General features: G+C 43.9%; 1 protein-coding gene and 1 long non-coding RNA gene across 2 annotated transcripts; one reads left to right on the forward strand and one right to left on the reverse strand.

The window, feature by feature from the left end:
* Positions 1-72: 72 nt before the first annotated feature.
* Positions 73-5,800, forward strand: LOC115897663. Its single transcript, XR_004057426.1, has 2 exons — positions 73-134; positions 5,420-5,800. It is a non-coding gene; the product is annotated as an uncharacterized LOC115897663 (long non-coding RNA).
* Positions 5,801-11,216: 5,416 nt separating this feature from the next.
* Positions 11,217-19,905, reverse strand: PNP (purine nucleoside phosphorylase). The gene is made up of 6 exons (XM_010377058.2): positions 19,739-19,905; positions 16,799-16,968; positions 14,716-14,819; positions 14,343-14,518; positions 14,039-14,229; positions 11,217-12,826 (listed from the first exon to the last, which is right to left on the reverse strand). Exons 1-6 carry the CDS (start codon positions 19,747-19,749, stop codon positions 12,609-12,611), a joined length of 870 nt encoding a protein of 289 aa, XP_010375360.1. The 5' UTR covers positions 19,750-19,905; the 3' UTR covers positions 11,217-12,608.
* Positions 19,906-21,609: the final 1,704 nt, after the last annotated feature.

The following is a 21,609-nucleotide window of genomic DNA, read 5'->3' on the forward strand; positions in this document are numbered from 1 at the left end:
TTTTAGAGAGGGACAGGGTCTCGCTTTGTCACCCAAACTGGAGAGCTGTGGCATGATCATTGCTCACTGTAACCTGGAACTCCTGGGCTCAAGTGATCCTCCTGCCTCAGACTACCAAGTAGGTGAAACTACAGGTGTGTGCCATTACAATCAGCTTTTTAAAAAATTTTGTGTAGAAACAGGGTCTTGCTCGTTGTCCAGGTTGGTATCAAACTTCTAGCCTCAAGTGATCCTCCCATCTCAGCCTCCCAAAGGGCTGGAATTATTGGCATGAGCCACTGCACCTGGCCTAGTTTTTTGTCTGTTTTCGATGCTTCAATGTAACAGCTACATCTTCCTTCTGCACTAGCCATTCTTTTACACTCAATCAGCTTTATAGTTGCTCCCTCCCCTGCAGGGCTCATAGCCTGCCATGTTATGAATTGTATTCCACAAAGTCTGGAGTCTTTGGGGTCTCTAAGCAAGAATTTAGCACTGAGGCTCTGGAGAGGAAGGGCTGAACTTTCTTTAACATATTTAAAGAGTTTGCTAAGAAGTCTTTACCCTGCAGGGATCACCTTGCAGAGTTTTTCTTTGTTGTTGTTATTGTTGTTGTTGTTTTTATTTTATTTTTTTTTTTTTGAGACGGAGTCTCGCTCTGTCACCCAGGCTGGAGTGCTGTGGCCGGATCTCAGCTCACTGCAAGCTCCGCCTCCCGGGTTCACGCCATTCTCCTGTCTCAGCCTCCCGGGTAGCTGGGACTACAGGCGCCGCCACGTCGCCCGGCTAGTTTTTTGTAGTTTTTAGTAGAGACGGGGTTTCACCGTGTTAGCCAGGATGGTCTCGATCTCCTGACCTCGTGATCCGCCCGTCTCGGCCTCCCAAAGTGCTTGGATTACAGGCTTGAGCCACCGCGCCCGGCCTGTTGTTGTTTTTAATTTCCTAGCTCTGCTGCCCTCTTATGGACAGTTATCAAGTCAAAACCAATCTCCTATCTTAGATCAATTTCCTTCTATTGGCAAGGTTCCCTATCACACAACACAAGTGTAACTGTACTATAAGCAAGCCATAGGGTATTATATCAATAATTAGTAAAGGTGCCATTTAACTCTCAGACTATGGTACAGGCCATCTTCTCTTCAAATCACACCCAAGTCCCAGTTGGCTTCTTTCCAGTTCAAAATGCCTCCCATCGTTTAAAAAAAAAGGGAAAAAAACCTTCCCCTGAACCCATATCCTTTCCCCAGCTACCACTTCCCTTTATAGCAAAATTTCATTGTTTTCGCTTGCTGCCTCTATTTCCTCATCTCTCATTCTTTCTGGTGTCGTCTCTAATAAATATATCATCTTTGTTACCCCACTGAGACTACTTGTTAAGGTCAGCAGTGACCTTGATCAGTCTCTTTCTTCACTTGCCCTCCAAGGCATCCTACTTCTTGGTTTTCCTTCTACTTCATTAATGTCTCCTCAGACCCATTTGCTAGATCCTTCTCCTTCTCCTGACTTCCGTCCCGAAGTGATATCATCCAGATCGTTTGGTTTAAATGCCACCTATGTGCTAATGACTTCCAAATGTATTTATCTAGCTTAAATCTCTTCCCTTGGACCCGAACTCATATACCTGACTGTGTAATCCACGTGTCCATCTGGAGGTCTAGCTTTTCAAATGTGACAGCAGTAAAAGAAAGTTTTCATGGGCCGGGCGCGGTGGCTCAAGCCTGTAATCCCAGCACTTTGGGAGGCCGAGACTGGCGGATCACGAGGTCAGGAGATCGAGACCATCCTGGCTAATACGCTGAAACCCCGTCTCTACTAAAAAATACAAAAAAACTAGCCGGGCGACGAGGCGGGCGCCTGTAGTCCCAGCTACTCGGGAGGCTGAGACAGGAGAATGGCGTGAACCCGGGAGGCGGAGCTTGCAGTGAGCTGAGAGCCGGCCACAGCACTCCAGCCTGGGCGGCAGAGCAAGACTCCGTCTCAAAAAAAAAAAAAAAAAAAAAAAAAAGAAAGTTTTCATTACCATGCCAAAACTGCTCCTCTGTTAACAATATCTTGGTAAATGGCAACTCCATTCACCCAGTAGGTCAAGCTAAAAACTTAGGAACCTTTCTAAATTCCTCTTTTTTACTCATACTTTATTTTCTATATGTCTATAGAAATAAGGTAGGTCTTTTATATATATATTCTATATATATATAATATATAAATTATATATCTATATAAATATAGGTAAGTCCTATCTGCTCTATCTTCAAATATCTCCAGAATCCAACCTCTTCTTACTGAAGCAGCATCGTTCATCTAAGGTAATACCCGAGGTTTGCTGCCTCACGCCAAGGAAATCAAGGATGTGGACACACAAGGAATGAGGTTAAAAGTGGAGGTTTCGTAGGTGAAAGAAAGAGAAGAGCTCTCTGTGCAGAGAGGAGTCCTGGGGAAAATGGACTGCCACTTCCACAGTGAAATGCAAGAGGTTTTATAGATGAGCTTGAGGAGGCAGTATCTGATTTACACAGGGCAAGAACGATCGGTTGGACCAGGCATGCCATTCGCATAGCACTCAAAGAAGCTGGCTGCCTCACCCTAATCTTTTATTATTTGGATGGGTTTTTTACCTGGCCATTGCCATGTTGCCTGATTCTTTACTGGGCACGTGGTGACAAAAAAAAGGGAAGATGGAGCCTCCACGTTGAACATTCCTTGCCCTCAGGTAGCCCTTTTCTATTGGCACAGCAGCCAGCATTCACCTGTGCAAACTTCCACCTTGCTTATCTATGTCTGCAGCTCAATTTTTCAGGCTGCTCTTTGTTAGAAAAGAAATGATTTGGGGGCTGCTTTTAGTTTAAAAAGGAAACCTTGCCAAGGACTCTTGCCCTCACCATCTGCCTAAATAATTTCTTCTAGTTCCTGTATCATTTGTCATGCGTGTCCGTGTGAAGAGACCACCAAATAGGCTTTGTGTGAGCAACATGGCTGTTTATTTCACCTGGGTGCAGGCAGGCTGAGTCCGAAAAGAGAGTCAGCGAAGGGAGATAAGGGTGGGGCCATTTTATAGGATTTGGGTAGGTAAAGGAAAATTACAGTCAAAGGGGGGTTGTTCTCTGGCGGGCAGGAGTGGGAGTTACAAGATGCTCAGTGGGGGAGCTTTTTGAGCCAGGATGAGCCAGGGAAAGGAATTTCACAAGATAATATCATTGCTTAAGGCAAGGACCGGCCATTTTCATTTCTTTTGTGGTGGAATGTCATCGGTTAAGGTGAGGCAGGGCATTTGCACTTCTTTTGTGATTCTTCAGTTACTTCAGGCCATCTGGGCGAATACGTGCAAGTCACAGGGGATGTGATGGCTTGGCTTGGGCTCAGAGGTCTGACATCATTGCCATCACTGGTTCAAGCATAAACCAACTTTTACCCTAATCTACCTCTGAGGTCTCCTAACCAATCACCCAGTTTTTGCTTAATACTATTGATTTTCTACAAAGCAGCCAGTGAGGTTTTCTTTTTAAAAAAAGTAAATTGGTTAAAAAGCATTTCAATGACCTTCTTTCATGCTCAAAATAAAACCTAAACTTGCCTACAACACTTGCCTACATCTCCAATCTTGTCTACTACCACCATTTCCCTTGTTCAGTCTACTCTAATAGCATTGACCTTCTGTTACTGCTAAATTGTTAAGTTCCCTGAGAACTTGTATGTTTGCTTTACCTTCTGCTTGCACACTCTTCTCTAATCACTACATTGTTCATGCCCTCATTTACTCAGGTCTCTGCTCAACCGCCAGCTCCTTGGAGAGTTCTTCCCTGAACCAACCTGTTTGAAATCACTCACCCTTTTATCACTTTTTTTTAAAAAAGCAGCCTTAGTGAGCTGTATTTCTTTTTCTTTTTCTTTTTTTTTTTTTTTGAAACGGAGTCTCGCTCTGTGGCCCAGGCTGGAGTGCAGTGGCCGGATCTCAGCTCACTGCAATCTCTGCCTCCCGGGTTCACGCCATTCTCCTGCCTCAGCCTCCCGAGCAGCTGGGACTACAGGTGCCCGCCACCTCGCCTGGCTAGTTTTTTGTATTTTTAGTAGAGACGGGGTTTCACTGTGTTAGCCAGGATGGTCTCGATCTCCTGACCTTGTGATCCGCCCGTCTCGGCCTCCCAAAGTGTTGGGATTACAGGCTTGAGCCACCGTGCCCGGCCTGTGAGCTGTGTTTCATGTATCATAAAACTTACCTGTTTCAAGTGCAAAATTCAGTGATTGTTAGGAATTTTATTCAGTGTTGCAACAATCACGTAGATCAGTTTTGGGACATTTTTATGCCTTAAATGAGATCTCTATGCCCATTTATATTAATCCCCATCTCAACCCTAAGTCCCAAAAAACCATTAATCTACTTTCTGTCTCTATAAATTTTTCTGGATATTTCATGTAAGTAGAATCATGTAATACAGATTTGTATCTGGATTCTTTTATTTAGCATGTTCTTGAGGTTCATCCACGACATAGCATGTGTCAGTAGCTTGTTCTTTTTTATTAACGAATAGTGTACCATTGTATTGATATACATTTTTTTTTCTTTTTCTTTTTTTTTTTGAGACAGAAGTCTCACTCTGTCACCCAGGCTGGAGTGCAGTGGCATGATCTCAGCTCACTGCAGCCTCCATCTCCCTGATTCAAGTGATTCTCATGCCTCAGCCCCTGAGTAGCTAGGATTACAGGCGCATGCCACCATGCCTGGCTAATTTTTGTATTTTTAGTAGAGACAGAGTTTTGCTATGTTGGCCAGGCTGGTCTTACACTCCTGGCCTCAAGTGATCCACCTGCCCCAGCCTCCCAAAGTGCTGGGATTACAGGCACAAGCCACCACACCCGGCCTAGATATACATTTTTTTTTTAATCCATTTACCAGTTGATGGGCATTTAGGATGTTTCCAGGTCTCTCTCGATACAGCCTATCTGTGCTCGTAAACAAGGGTGAATCTGCCTAGAGCCCCTCCTTGGGCAGAGGTATCTCGTGTGTCTAAGGGTTATATAATGACAGTACTATCACTGGGTCTTAGAGAACAGTTTGGTTCTCTAAGGCCATCTCTCTCAGCATATCCTGGTCTGAGAACATTCTTGAACTCAGTATTGTGGAACTGAAGCAGGGATCAGTTTCCTATATCTTTGAGAGACCAGCTAACAAGCCTTAGATCTTTGAGAGACCAGCTAACAGCCATAGGGTGTATCCTGAAGTGAAGAGTCCGTAGATAACAAATAGTTAAGAAGCTGGACAACCACAAAGAATGGCGGATTGACAGAAAATATCCAAAATTACTCTTACCATAATTCTGTCTTTTTTAATACTAGTCGTTTCTATTTGTGAGGGGGAGGGGAATTTGGCAAAGTAAGCATCGAAGGAAATCTAATGACCTGCCATCGCAAAAAATTTCAGGCATAACTCAATTTTGCTTTTCAGGGACTTTACCGACTCCATAACATCTTATCTATGATGTCCAGAGTGAGAGCTTTCCCACTGCAAAACAACCGTATGAAAAACAACTACTATGACACGCAAATTCGTGAAGCGTTCCATATTTTTTCTAACTCATGGCATACTAGATATGTTAATAAACTTATGACATGAATGCTTAATGCCTCGTTTTTGAAATAGGGAATGTACTACTTGGCCATTTGCCTACTTTATTAATTTGGGTAACATTCCAGTATTACTCTGTGATTTAGCTTATTTAATAGTGTTAAACTGAGGTTATATTAAATTTTTGATTCCCAGGTCAGGATTTTGTTGGTAATTTATGCAATAAAAGGGAAATACAAATCAAAAAAAAAAAAAAAAAAAGAAAAACAACTACTGTGCCAAATGTCAACTTTATTCCCTTGATCGCAATTAAATAATTTTCATACTTTGATGACATTAGTGGAACAGTAACAATGGTGGTAGCTATGTATTATTATTTTGGGGGAGATGACGCAAGCAGACAATAATAAAGATGAATACTGTGAACCAGAATTGACCTTAAATAATCTCTGACAGATGAAAGAACAGTTGGTAGAACTAGATCAGGTCAGGCTACACAAGACAAGCACCATATTCTACTAACCTTTTATTATAAATTACAACAGGAGCTCAGATAGAAACAGTTCGAAATAAAAGAGGAAAAGGGAAAACCAAGGCCAAAATCAAGTAGCTAGCAAGTGAAATGGTGTTTTAAAAAGAGTAACAGCAAAAAGAGGAAGAGAACAAGAAAGAAAAAAAAAAAAAAAAAAAAAAAAAAACAATGGCAAGTGAGATAAAACAACAGCTTTCTAGAATGAACAAACAAATTCAGAATGGACGCGAAAGTAAAAGCCCAGTGGAGGGGTAGGGGTTCGTTGACCTGAAAGCAAGAGAGCAAATTCAGATTAATCCAGAAGAATATCAAATCTAATTTATGCCAAACTAAAGTTAGACAAATTGATTAAAGACAGGAAAATGTCTATTTTTATTAAAATCCAAATTTACAATAACAGAAAAACCAAGCAGATAACCAGTATTTGTTCAAAGGCGTCCCTTAGAAACAAAACATTATTATGAAAATCAGGGGCCTATTTGCAAGAAAAAAAAGGCAACACAAATCTAAGCCAAATCGAATTCGGCAGAAGGCACAGCACAAAATGAATAGCTCCCTTCTTCCCACCTTCTTGCTTTAAAGGAGCAGCAGGTGGCATTATCTCTTTGTGTCTATTCCTATTAGTAATCAACGAACGAACTGAGAAGTGGTGAAAAAATTAAGACCATATTCTTCCTTTGCTTCTAAAAAACTGGAGGTGACAGACACGTATCCTTGACAGCATTGATGTAAGTCATCAAGAAAGCACACTAACTCACTGATGTGAAAAGATCTCCAAGATATGTTAAAATAAAATAGCAAGATACAGAAAATATATATAACATACTAAGTGCTGTTTATAATAAGAGAACAAAAATAGAATTTGTATTTGTTTATGTTTATATAGATCCTGGAAGAATGCAAAAGAAACTAATAACAGTGGTTACCAGTGGGTGGGGAAGGAAGGGCATATGAGAACAGGATGGAGGTGAGAGTTCTCACTAAACACATTTAATGTTGCTTAATTTTTGAACTATGTGATTATATACTTATTCACAATTTTATATTAAAAAGAAACTATTGACTTAAGTGTGTATTTTCATCTCTAAGTTGTTTGCACTTTTGCCTTTACATTTTACTTTATAACAGCTTATTCTTTTTTGTGTGTGTGACAGAGTCTTGCTCTGTCACCTAGGCTGGAGTGCAGTGGTATGATCACAGCTCACTACAGCCTCGATATCCCAGGCTCAAGCTAGCCTCCTATCTCAGCCTCCCGAATAGCTGGGACTATAGGTGTGCAACACCATGCCCAGCTAATTTTTAAATTTTTTATAGAAACAGGGTCTCACTATGTTGCCTAGGCTTGTCTCAAAAAGTGCTGGGATTACAGGCATGAGCCACTGTGCCTGGCTAATTTACTCTTTTTTATTTTATTTTATTTTTATTTTTCGAGACAAAGTCTCACTCTGTCACCCAGGCTGGAGTGCAGTGGCGCCATCTCAGCTCACTGCGAGCTCCACCTCCTGGGTTCACGCCATTCTCCTGCCTCAGCCTCCTGAGTAGCTGGGACTACAGGTACCCACCACCATGACCAGCTAATTTTTTGTATTTTTAGTAGAGACGGGGTTTCAACATGTTAGCCAGGATGGTCTCGATCTTCTGACCTCGTGACCTGCCCGCCTTAGCCTCCCAAAGTGCTGGGATTACAGGCGTGAGCCACCGTGCCTGGCCAAGTTTATTCTTTAAAATGCTACAGAAGACCCCAACCTGACTAAAAATTAAATACTTAACACCAATCATTATGCTATTCTATGCAGTTAATTTTGGGTGAAAGTAATTCTACTATCAAAACAAGCCTCTCTTTTAGTCAGGCTTCTATCCACCAAAATGTTACAGTGCAATTTTTTTTTTTTTTTTTTTTTTTTTGAGACGGAGTCTCGCTCTGTCACCCAAGCTGGAGTGCACTGGCCAGATCTCAGCTCACTGCAAGCTCTGTCTCCCGGGTTCACGCCATTCTCCTGCCTCAGCCTCCCGAGTAGCTGGGACTACAGGTGCCCGCCACCTCGCCCGGCTAGTTTTTTGTATTTTTTAGTAGAGACGGGGTTTCACCGTGTTAGCCAGGATGGTCTCGATCTCCTGACCTTGTGATCCGCCTGCCTCGGCCTCCCAAAGTGCTGGGATTACAGGCTTGAGCCACCGCGCCCGGCCTACAGTGCAATTTTTACCTACCAGTCCTTAGTTTAAAAACCGTCAACGGCTGGCCATCTTGCTTAGAAAATAAGGTCTTACTCTTTTGTTTTGTTTTGCTTTTTAGAGAACAGGGTCTCGCTCTGTTGCTGAGGCTGGAGCGCAGTGGCTCCATCATGGCTCACTGAAGGCTCCGCCTCCCCAACTCAAGCAATCCTCCCACTTCAGCCTCCCAAGTGGCTGGGACCACAGGCATCCACCACCACATCCAGCTAATTTTTGTAATTTTTTTAGAGACAAGGTTTCCCCATTTGCCCAGGCTGGTCTTGAACTTGGTCTTGAACTCCTGGGCTCAAGCAATCCGCCCAACTTGGCCTCCCAAAGTGCTGAGATACAGGTGTGAGCCACGGCGCCCAGCCCTAAGGTCCTACTCTTGAGCCTGGAATCAGAGCTCCTCTCTACCCTACTGCACATACTCCCATTTATTTCTTCATTTTAACTATTTCAATTTGTTAAATGATTAAACATTCCTGGATTCATCTGTATGTAATGCTCTCTGCTATGTCCTCTTAACCTACCTTTTTTTTTTTCAAAGATGGAGTCTTACTCTCTCACTTAGAGTGCAGTGCCACAATCATAAAGCCCACTCCAGCTTCAAACTCCTGTGCTCAAGTAAATCTCCCACCTAGTATATGTGATTATAGGCATGAGCCACCATGCCTGGCATTTCTGTAAGGCCTAAATAATGTCTCGTCAATCCTTTCCTACTCCCCAGCTCCGGTGATGGTCCTCTTCTCTGAATTCTGTAGCACATACCATCAGCGACACTTAGCATACACTACTTTTCACACATTACTGTATTCCTTTTTTAAAAAATTAGGCCCTCTTCCTCAGTTCAGTCAAAAAAGCTGATTCTAAACAATGACAATATAACATTTGAAGAGACTAGTAATAGTCTTTAGCAGCTGTAAGGGACTCAAATAACTCAGCCTAGTTATTTCTTTTTCATTCATACATCTTATCTCACATCTAGACTACAGGCACTTCATCTTATACCAACTTACATTTTGGTTTTTAGGACAATATTCTCTACATTAATACATGATTAATGAATACTTATTGATGCTAATAAAGATGATCATGATAGGGTCAAGCAAACAAGTCTGACTTCAATGTGTTTTGGACATCTACCATGAGATTCAGTAAAATCAATCTATTTTGCAGGCATTCTGCAGGCCCCTCCAGAAACGAATGGTATCGTCACCAGTTTTTTTCAAGAATGTCTTTTCTCTGGGAAGCCCTCCCACACCTACTTCCCTTCACTGTGTGCTGGTAGCCTACAACCCTAAACTGATACATTCAGCTTTGGCTGGACTGGTTGGCTTTTTAAAATCAGACACTTGATAAACAAAATGTGGTGTATCCATGCCATAGAATATTACTTGGTAACAAAAAGGAATTAAGTACTGATACATGCTACAACTTGGACGAATCTTGAAAACATTATGCGAAGTGAAAGAAGCTAGCCACAAAAGTCTAATTTCATTAGTGTGAAAGTCCAACATAGTTAAATCTACAGACACAGAAGGTAGATCCATGGTTGTTTGGGGCTATGGGGAAGCAGATAAGGTTTCCCTTTGAAGTGATGAAATGATCTCAAAATAACTGGTAATAATTGTGCTTATTTATGAATACATGAAAGACCATTGAATTGCACACCTTAAATGGGTGAATTCTAGGGTATGTAAATTTTATCTCAATACAGCTATTTTTAAAAAAGAAACTGAATAGGCTGGGCGCGGCGGCCTACGCCTGTAATCCCAGCTCTTTGGGAGGCTGAGGCAGGCGGATCATGAGGAGGTCAGGAGATCATGACCATCCTGGCCAACACAGTGAAACCCCGTCTCTACTTAAAAAATACAAAAAATTAGCCGGGCATGGTGGCAGGCACCTGTAGTCCCAGCTACTTGGGAGGCTGAGGCAGGAGAATGGCATGAATCCGGAAAGCAGAGTTTGCAGCGAGCCAAGATTGCGCCACTGCACTCCAGCCTGGGCGACACAGTGAGACTCCGTCTCAAAAATAAAACAAAAGAGACTAAATATATTATGTCTTCATATAAAAACGAATTTAGTAAATCTACTTACTAAATCTAAAAAGCTTACAATGCTCTTAAACATTCCACTCAATTATCTCTAGGACATATTTTTCAGATGGCCCCATTCTGATTCCTGGTCAGTCTGGCCAAGAGACAGATTGGGGTAGGAAAGCCAAGTACCAAATGCAGCTCTCCTCAAACCAATTACCTTTCTGCCTGTCTCACTAGAGCCTTTCATGTCCTGATCTAGTCACACCAGTTGTGACAATGACTCATGAACATGCCTAGTACTTTTTGCAGCTCTGCTTTGGCTCACCCTGATGTGAAATCCTCTTCCCCCGCTTCATCCTTCAAGACTAGGCTTAAAGTTTTCTATAAAACTTTACCTAAGTATCCATCACTTTAAGCAAAAGAAAAAAAGAAAAAAAAAAACTTTCCCTAATCTACCCAATTCTCACTGTTGGGTGTATACAATCAGTCCCTCCTTTGAGCTCCCACATGTGACTTTGTACTCATTTTGTACAAGCGTTATACAACAGTGACCTTGTAAATGAATCTTAAGATTGTAGGGCAAGGCCAGGAGGATGGCTCACTCCTATAATCCTAGCACCTTGGTAGGCCAAAGCCGGAGGACTGCTTGAAGCCAGGAGTATGAGACCAGCCTCAGCAACATGACGAAACTCCATTTCTACCAAAAAATACAAAAATTAGCCAGATGTGGTGGCATGCACCTGTGGTCCCAGCTACTCAGGAGGCTGAGGTGAGAGGATCACTTAAGCCTGAGTGACAGAGGTTGCAGTGAACTGAGATCACACCACCGCACTGCAGCCTGGGTGACAGAGTGAGACCCTGTATCAAAAGAAGAGACAGAGCCACTCCAAGATGCTTTTTCTTTGTGTTGGGCAGTTAAGTAGGTCAGTTAACCAAACAAAGGATAATTTGAAAGTTCTCCAAAGCAGCCTGTGCAAAATATCTCTTCCTTATTATACCACTAACAACTAAAATGTTGTCACTACTAGAGGCTCATTCAGACTGGTCTTTCTCAAAAGGCACACAGGCCTGAGAGGGCAGTGTGGTTTTGAAACATGCCAGCCAGCTGAATGCAAGTTGATAAGCAAAGATAATAGTGCAGTGAGCCAACAAGGGGGAAATGCCTGGATACAGTATCACAGGGAGGTTCTGACCAAGTGAAGAGAAAGACTGGAGCACAGAAAGGAAGTGGAAGGACAGAAGCAGACACTCAAAGAGAAGCAGAGTGTGAATCAACTTCACAGATTTGCCTGGGGCTGGCAGCAATCCAATGAACAACAGAGAGGCTGAGAGCAGAGAGGCGTTTGCCACTGCCTTGTCAGAATGGAGTGAATGGAGAGTGTGGTTACGGACGTTGGAGAAGAGTAGGAGAGAAAAGGCAAACAAGAGGAAATATAATTAGGGCTTTGGTAAGGAAGCGGGAACTAAGGAAGAGGCTAATCAGTGAACTGATTCAGCTATGATCAAATAGACAGGAAATGAAACAATCAGAAGGCAAGGGAGAGAGGAAGGACTAGCCTGGTGGATGTGGCCATCAAGCACCAGAAGTTAATTTTCCTCACCATCTCATAACCTCTTTCCCACCTTTCATCATTTTGCCCTTCTTCATCCTTTGCTACACTCACATACTATCTCATCTCGGTTCCTAATTACTTGTCTGAGAAGCAGATAGTCACACAAGACATGTGGTCTCACATCCTTTCATGTCAATCTTGTCCTGTGCCTCAGCCTCATCCCAAGTTACATAAAACATGAAACTATTTCATCTTTCTCTTTATTCTGACAACATTATGACATTAAATAAAGTCCAAGAGGTATTGGGTTAGTCCTTGTTTGGTCTCTGGTGATTTAGATAAGGTAGAACAAAGCCCCCAGGAATGTATTATCTCAAAAAGCTAGTAGCAGCTGCTGTGCAAAGTTCTAAGGCCCAAGTCAAATCCTGGGCACCTCCACAGATGCGTAGTAGGGCATGGGCTCCAGCTCTTGTATAAGAAAGAACAGAAATGAGAACAGCTTTATTTTGTAGCGCCAACGTCTCACTATGCTCACACCTGTGATCCCAGCTGTGAGAAGAGGATCTGGCACTAGAAGGGTCTAGTGGAAGAAAATGGGAAAGGTGAAGGATAGAAATCTTTTCCTTTCTGCTACAACCTAAGGACAGAGGCACGTGACTCCAGCAAGGGGTCAAAGAAGGTAGCAGCTACTTGGATCTTGTGTGAGAGACGCGAGACCACTCCAGGGCAGGTCAACTGGCTTTGTCAGGGAGTGGAATGCTGGCCATAAGAATGGAGACCAACTGTTCCAATTTCTGCGCAGCTTGTTTGCCAGCCGCTAATACTTCTTCGTGGTTGGCCTTCTCCAGGCTTTCGTAATCCATGATGACCTTGTTGGTGATGAGTGAGAAGCCGAAGACTCGAAGTCCACAGTGCCGTGCAACGATAACTTCTGGTACTGTACTCATGCCTGATGGTGAGAAAGATGGAAACCAACTGTCAGGATCCTCAAATAACTCTTTTCCTTGCCCTTTAGCCTCACTTTCAACAAGAATTAAAAATCTCAAAAAACATCCAAAGATGGCCAGGTGCAGTAGTGGTTCATGCCGGTAATGGCCAGGTGCAGCGGTTCACACCTGTAATCCCAGCACTTTGGGAGGCCAAAGCAGAAGGATGTCTTGAGCCCAGGAGTTTGAAACCAGCCTGGGCAACATAGCGGGACCTTGGTTCAAAAAATAAGTAAAATTAGCCAGGTGGGGTAGTGTATGCCTGTGGTCCTAGCTACTCAGGAGGCTGAGGTGGGAGGATTGTTTGAGCCCAGGCAGCTAGAACTGCAGTGAGCTAGAGATGGTGCCACTGCACTCCACTCTTGGCAACAGAGCAAGGTCCCACCTAAAACAAATCCAAAGAAGCAGCTAAATTATTGTTGAGGTATGTTCTTCTGTATTGCCTAAAATAAATACACATTTCTTAAAATCACCAATGCAATGCTTCATTTCTGTATTTGTGGCAATTTTGAAGTCAATCCTAATGATAGAGTTCCATCTTACAGCTAGAGGTACAGAAGGTGGCTATAGTGAATTTTTTAGAATTCTTAGAAACAGTCATCAAATTGGCCAGGTGCAGTGGGTCACGCCTGTAATGCCAGCATGTTAGGAGGCCTAGATGGGAGGATCACCTGAGATCACAAGTTCAAGGACCAGCCTGGCCAACATGGTGAAACCTCGTCTCTACTAAAAATACAAAAATTAACTGGGTTTGGTGGCACACGTCTGTAATCCCAGCTACTTGGGAGGCTGAGGCATGAGAATTGTTTGAACCTGGGAGGCGGAGGTTGCAGCAAGCCAAGATTATGCCACTGCACTCCAGCCTGGGCGACAGAGCGAGACATTGTCTCAAAAAAAAAAAAAAAAAAAAAAAAGGTAAAAGAAACAGCCATCAAATCATGATTATGGATAGGTCATTCATTAGCACTGCAGCTGTTAACCCCTTGGTGCTTTGTAAGGAGATTTGATGCTACACCAAATCTCACCACTTTGTATTTCAAGAAGTCAGTTTAATTCACCCTTCCCTGAAATCAGATCCTCTCAGTCCAATGAGTCCTGTTATCTCCTACTCCTTCCCATTCCCATTTTGCTAAATCCCTCCCTCTTCAAGCCTCCAGCCAAATTCCCCTTCTCACCAACAGCATCTGCTCCCAGCTTCTGCAGCAGACGAGATTCTGCCACAGTCTCAAAGCTGGGGCCTGCCAGCATCACATAGGTGCCTTCCTGTAGCTCACGTTGCTCCCCCATTTGTTTCCACATACTGAGAGCCCTCTGCCTCATAGTCCGGTCGTAGGCATCAGACATGGCAGGGAAACGAACTCCAAACCTAGGACACAGGTTGAATTATCTCACATAAATGGAATTTTAAAAATTCTCCCAAGGCTCCTAGAGAAGTCCTTAAATCCTACCCATCTGAAAAAAACAGAGTAAGCTACATACCTTTCATCATTGGGCCCTCTGAGAGGGTTCTGACCACTGAAACCAGGTAGGTTGATATGGTCACGGATCAGCATGATATCTCCAACCTCAAACTTGGGGTTCAGCCCTCCTGCTGCATTGGTGACTACCAGGGTGTCCACACCCAGAAGGTGGAAAACCCTCACTGGGAATGTCACCTTCGAAACAAAAGATCAGAAAAAAATTTTACAAAATTTCATCAATCCAGCTACACAGAAATGCATGATATACATCGTGAAAGAAAAGGAAGGAGGGGACCAAAAATCCACCTAGCCCAGATAGCTAGGTAGTGAAAGAGGCTAGATAGTTCTCTCCTGCCTCTTCCAGATCCAACCAGCCTAGTCCCCTGATTTACCTTCCAGAGCGAGTACCCTTCATACATATGGAATCTGCCCTGCATTATCACACAGGCTCTGCCATTCAGGAACCCAAACACCAGTCGGCCAACGTGACCTGGCACTGTATACAAAAAAGAAAGAGAAATGAATGGGATTATACTTTCACGCAACGCATATCCATTGAGCACCTACTGTGAGTTACTCGCTCTGCTCAAAATGTTAGGATATAATTAAGTAAAAGACTCATTATTATCTCTGCTTTCAGAAAGTTTAAGTCTGGTGGGAGACCCAGGCATTACTCATAATTATACAAATACAACCTGAGATTAGAGATATGGGGTAAGGATGTTCAGCATGAACATACAAAGAAGGAAGGGCTTTTTAAAGAAATTTCAAGATGATACAAGCCATACTGCCAGAGAGTAAAAAGTGAGTAAAAAAAAGTAGATACTCAGAAACGGAAGGTTCAATACCACATGCTGTCACTTATAAGTGGGAACCAAACGTATACATATGGACCTACAGAAATAATAGACACTGGGGACTCGGAAGTGAGAAAGTAGGAGGGGGATAAGGGATGAAAAATTACCTAATGAGTACAATGTTCACTGCTCAGGTGATGGTTACACTAAAGCACAGACTTCACCACCACACAGTATATCCATATAACAAAACTGCATTGTACCCCTGTGAATCTATAAAAATTAAAATAAAAAATAGGCCAGGTGAGGTGTCTCACGACTGTAATCTCAGCACTTTGGGAGGCCAGGACAGGTGGATCAAGAGGTCAGGAGTTTAAGACCACCTTGGCCAACATGGTGAAAACCCATCTCTACTAAAAACACAAAAATTAGCTGGGTGTGGTGGCACACGGCTGTAATCCCAGCTACTCGGGAGGCTGAGGTGGGAGAATCACTTGAACTTGGGAGGTGGAAGTTGCAGTGAGCCGAGATCACACCACTGCACTTGAGCCTGGGTGACAGAGTGAGACTCCTTTTCAAAAAAAAAAAAGTGAATGCAGTAATTATAGACCTCTTCAAATTTTTCAAAGTTCTCAAAACATGTATTCTTATATATTGCCCTAACTTAATTACCTACCTCCTCAGTCCAGCAAGCAAGCTCATAGTATACTTACTCTGGCTTCCTAAAGAAGAGACTACTAAACTAGGGGAAACAAATTTGAACGCATGCAAGTCTCTTTCCTTATGACCCATAGAACAGTCCTACGGGAACACATGTCCATGTAGGGGTGCGTGGGAGTGCAAAGATAACTCCCCACCGACATAACAACCATTATTACCATTCCCTTATCTGGCAATCTCTTCTAATAGATGGTTAACCTATCCCTTAGGGAATGGGAGAGGGACCAGAATCAAGAGGAAGAGCTGAGGAATTCTCAAAGATAGAGGAGCTTATGCAAAAAAACAAAATGAAACAAAAACAGTAATAAAGTTGACATAGGAAACCCAAGTGGCGTATAAAAAATAAACATGTTGATAAGCTTAAAAAAATTTACCCCCTTATCATTTAATGCAGTGCCCTTCTCACTGGGGGTAGGAGTGGCCAGTGGAGCCAACGTCACTGCTATCTCCCTTAAAGAAGTATGCCCTTCATTCACCCTCTCTTAATGTTTCCCACACCTTCCCCCTCTGCTCTCCCAGTCTTGTTTCAAAGGGTTTAAAAAAATAGCTATTAAAGGTCTTTTCCTGCCATCAGGTCTTAAAAAAAATTCTTAACTCTCCAGGGAAAAGAAGAAAGAAATCTTAAAAATTAATAAATAAACCAACAGAAGTTAGTTATTTGAGAAATTAAGTAAACCAAATAAATGACCCTTGCCCTTTACTTGGCCCCTGTCACCTGGCCCTCTTCTAAGTCTTAGTCTCAGTCCACGGACACACACATGCCCTGTCTGTTGTGGGATGTCTGCTAGAGGAAACTCCTGAGTCATTCTGACTCACGGTGGGCTCTTCTCCTCTCTTACAATATTTGTCTTCAGTGAAACGCTAGGTCAAGGAGTAGAAACGTTGGCCTCCTTGGTTGTGTCCCACAGAATCCCAATAACATCCCTCAGCCCCATTCCCCGCTTTCACTTGCCAGTACCTGTACTTCGGGGAAAGTTGGGGATTTCACTGTAGTCAAAGATCTGGGCCTGAGTTAATTTATCTGTCAGACCTCCTAATCCAGAACCACAGATTATTGCAACTTGAGGTCGGTGCTTAGTGTGAGACAGAAGCCATTCTGCAGTGTTCTTATAGTCTTCATATGTGTATCTAGGGGAGAAAAACATCAAGGTGAATTCTGCTCCCATTCCAAGGCCATCACAGACAAATGACCTTTGGTGCAAGAAGGCTAGCAGGTACACTGAGGCAGCAGGGACAGAGAAGTTGGCACCGAGGGAGAGGCCATACTATGCTCACCCATCTACTCAGCCACCCTTCTTTCTACAAGTCTGATATGAAACTCCCTCCATTCCAGAGCCTGGCAAAAATTAATAAAGCCTGTTTCTACTAACAGACCCAACTCCAGTGCTGGATCTACTGAACACTGGCAAGTTGCATACTTATCCTCATGACAAAGGTTTAGAGAGGAAGGAACCAGAGTCTACAGGGAAGTGCAATGAAATAATCAAATTAGGGAGGGTAAAAGGGCTTGACCAGGAGGGAGCCCAACAAGAGTACTCAAAATGGGATTAAGCCCTTCCTGAGGGTGGTGACCACCTAGTAAAATTCCCCTTATTACCTTACCTATTCCCCAAAGACATTCAAAATGTAATTAAGACCAACTACCATGAAGGCAGGGATAAACTCAAATTTTCTTTTAACCCTCATCCCTCCAGTTCCTTCCTCAGCCAAAGACTTAAGGGCTACTTTTTTTTTTTTTTTTTTTTAAACCAATAAAACACAATGGGAACACCCCTGGTAGAGGTCCACCTACCATTCTTAGCTCCCTGGATCACAAAGGGGTTAATTCCAGACAAGAAACTAGATAAAGTGCTGTACAAAAAAGCAGACCCAGTCCACAGTACTGGTTGTCAAAAGGCTAAACCAGGACTGACTACACTAATTCTCAGCAGACGCTTGTTAGAAAGACAGATTCTGGCACTCCAGCCTGGTGACAGAGTGAGATCCTATATAAAAAACAAAAAACCAAAAAACGGATTCTGAAGCCCATGTAATTTTGATTTTAAAGCCAGGTTTAGGGGCCAGGCACGGTGGCTCATGCCTGTAATCCCAGCACTTTGGGAGGCCAAGGGGGGTTCACGAGGTCAGGAGACCGAGACCATCCTGGCTAACACGGTGAAACCCCGTCTCTACCAAAAATACAAAAAATATATATATATATTAGCCAGGCGTGGTGAGGGCACCTGTAGTCCCAGCTACAGGGGAGGCTGAGGCAGGAGAATGGCATGAACCCAGGAGGCGGAACTTGTAGTGAGCCAAGGTCACTCCACTGCACTCCAGCCTGGGCGACAGAGCGAGACTCTGACTCAAAAAATAAATAAATAAAAATAAAATAAAATAAAACCAAGTTTAGGAATTGCTGGTCTAGAGGGAAGCAGAACTCAACCTAGATTCTAGTCTCAATATTGTCTTTTTAGGCATGTAATTGGTGTTCCAAATTATTTTCTCAGGCATAAACAAGGGAATGTAAATTGGCCCCATCTACCTTATAGGCTCGATCTGAAAATGAATTGAATACTTGCTAACAACCTCCAAAGACCTATGGCTCTGTTACACACAGTATTTGAACCTTTCTCCTGCTTTCCACCTGCCTGTGGTCTTCTTCCTGTCCTTCCCTCTCCCTGCCTCCTTCCAGTTTCCTTTCTCTCCACCAAGGATCTTTGCTCTTCAGGAACCTAAGGGCACTTACCCAGAACCCCTACACTAGCAAGAATCAACTCGTGTTACTTTTCTTCCATTTCCAAGTCCAGTTCTCTCACACCCATCTGGGAAGACCAAAGGTTGCCTTCAGAGGTGGCAATGAGGTGTGACAGAGCTGAACATAACTAACCAAGCTTCCACAGGAAATTTTTTACTCCCAAAGCAGAGCCTGGGAAACCAGACATGATTGCACAATACACCAGGCTACCCTCAGGGAAGCAGTTGGATACGGTAGGTTGGGGCTGGTCAATAGAGCCACAGGACAATGGAGAGAAGCAATTAAGTTGGTAAAATGTTAATCAAATGGCGTCCACAAAAGGTGCAAAGGAAATGAATGATGTGTGAAGCTGCCACCACATGGCAAGTCTAGCTACAACTCATAGCACTTCCTCATTGGCTATCAGTCCCCACAAGAACACCCTGGCTCCCTGAGCATCCAAAAGCAACTGTAATGCCTAATGCAGGTCACTTGGACTGGGACATCCAGGACCAAAGCAGAGAGAAGAGTTTTCAAAGGCCTGGGGTGGGGGAAGTGAGCAGAGGACTGTTGCTCAGTTCGATGACTGATTTCCTTCTCCACTTAGGAGTCAGTTCCCACTGAGTTTGTCCTACTTCCAGTCTGGAAGGAAGGGAGGAGTGCAACTGGCAAAGGAGGTGAGCAATCTTTCCTCTAAAGGAGGAACTCCGAATTTGAGCACCAAAAGTACCTCGCAGCTTTACCCAGATCCTAGCATGGGAATTTATGAAGAGCGCAGGGGGTGAGGACACCTCCTCCTGGTATGGAGTGAGGGATATATATATATATATATATATATATATATATATATATATCCATACACTCACTCTCCACTTGTACCCCTAACACACACGGAGACACACAACGGCTGCTTTTACGGAGTAGCTTAGACGCCACCAACCTGTCCCCTTCCTGCTCCGGTGGCGCCACCCCAGCTCGATTCCCGCGTGCGTCCCTGCCCGCGCTGGCTGCCACATGACTCTGCCGCCTTGCCCCCGACAACAGGCTCCGTGCCAGGCCTCTCTGCATCCCCTGGGCGCTCGCTCCCTTCCCCGGCTCTCTCTGGGCCCAGTGTGCCAGGTTCCCGGGTCTCACAGCACCCGCCCCTCCCCAAGGGTCCCGCGGGCCTGATGCCCGCCTCACCCGTTCTCCATGGTCTCGCAGCAGCCCTCTCGATGAGCCTGCTCCGGTGTGCTCCGGTGTGCTCCGATCCGCTGCGATCCGCTGCGATCTGCTCCGATCCGCTCGGATCCTCTCCGCTATGCTGAACTGAGCAAGGCTGCCAGGTCTGGTCCGCACAGTTCGCTCACTGTGCTAGGCTCTGCCTTATATCCCCAGCCCTGGAGTCCCCAGCCAATGGCAAGCGAGCACGCGGGCCGGCCCCGTCTCCATGGTGACACACCCTAATTCAATCGGCTGAACCTGGGCTGTAAATCTAATCGGAGTTCTTCTCAGCCCTAAACCTTCTCCCTCGGGGCGCGGGGTGGGGGGGCGGACCGGAGCGCACCCAGCATTTCGTCTCCGTACCCATTCCAGTCCGCAGAGCAGGAATTCCCAGCAAGAAGGCCTATGCGGAAATAGGGCTAGAAGTCGGGAGAAAATTCCCAGCCCTCTCCCTGCAACCTCATTCCAGCTGTGTCAATAGCAAACCGTGAGAGATTCAAAAAGAAAAAATTTCAAACCTTAGATTGTACAACCCCAGAATAAAAATGAAGCGAGCCTGTGTCTGAGTTGCTGCCTGGACAAGGGAAGCTGGGTCGCCCCTGGCAACAGTTCTTACTTGGAGGATACAGGGTTTAGGAGAGCACATGCAGGCCCGGACTGGGAGAAGAAAAAGTTCTCAGGCAAGAATTCCTGGGTCCTAGATGCCGACGGAAAGGATGAGGATGGATTTGGTGGGTAGGGACACAGATAATCCCTTGATCTGTGCAATACTGATCCAAGCAATTTAGGTAACTAGAGGACTCTTCCCACGATGAAAATTCTGTTATCAGAATACACGGGTACCAGAATATAACATAAATAGCGTGTCTTTGGTAGAATACAACTATTTCTTCTCTCCACATTTACAAATTAACCAACCTTATATCAAATCACAAATCAATGGTCCTTGCTTAGCTATTGGAATCTTCCACTTCTTCCCTCCTCCAAACTCTTTCCGCTTGCCATTTTACCCACTTCTGTGGGCAGCCACTATTTTCCAACTGTTTTTCTCATTCATTTAACAAATATTTATTGAGCACCATCTATGCACCAGTACTGTTCTAGTGCTAGGGACACAAGAATAAAAACAATATCTGTAAAATTAAAAAATATGTATATATATATATATATATATATGAAGGTCAGGTGCGGTGGCTCACACCTGTAATCCCAGCACTTTGGGAGGCTGAGGTGGGCGGATCGCCTGAGGTCAGGAGTTGGAGACCAACCTTGCCAACATGGCAAAACCCCGTCTCTACTAAAAATACAAAAAATTAGCTGGGCCTGGTGGCAGGCACCTGTAATCCCAGCTACTTGGGAGGCTGAGGCAGGGAGAATGGCTTGAACCTGGGAGGCAGAGGTTGCAGTGAGCTGAGATCGCACCATTGCACTCCAGCCTGGGCAACAGAGCAAGTGGCTGGTTCCTGAGAACTTATTAGCACTTTGAAAATAACAATGCACACAAATTGAAAGAAAAATATTTCGTTCTTAAATAACCACAAATAGTTACTTATGGATATGTGCATCTGTTTGACACTACTCAACTTCTCACATGTTGGAATCCAATGCTGCCACCCTCAATTTCTGTTCCATGCTGATTTTTACACAGTACTTTTTTTTTTTTTTTTACATAGTACTTAATTTTTATCAGAGGGACCTTCTAAAACCATCTTTTGTGAAGATATGTTGTCTGTATATATATATTTTGAGACAGAGTCTCACTCTGTCACCCAGGCTGGAGTACAGTGGCATGATCTTGACTCACTGGATTCTCTGCTTCCTGGGTTTGAGCCATTCTCTTGCCTCAGCCT

This window comes from Rhinopithecus roxellana, chromosome 5 (genome assembly GCF_007565055.1).
Source record: "Rhinopithecus roxellana isolate Shanxi Qingling chromosome 5, ASM756505v1, whole genome shotgun sequence".
Taxonomy (NCBI): domain Eukaryota; kingdom Metazoa; phylum Chordata; class Mammalia; order Primates; family Cercopithecidae; genus Rhinopithecus; species Rhinopithecus roxellana.

Excerpts from the sequence above, each read along its gene's own strand:
- PNP (XM_010377058.2), bottom strand. Across the intron at positions 14,820-16,798 it reads CAACTTTCCCCGAAGTACAG|TGCCAGGTCACGTTGGCCGA; the intron begins GTACTGGCAAGT and ends TTTTGTATACAG. Across the intron at positions 14,230-14,342 it reads AGAGGGCCCAATGATGAAAG|GTTTGGAGTTCGTTTCCCTG; the intron begins GTATGTAGCTTA and ends CCTGTGTCCTAG.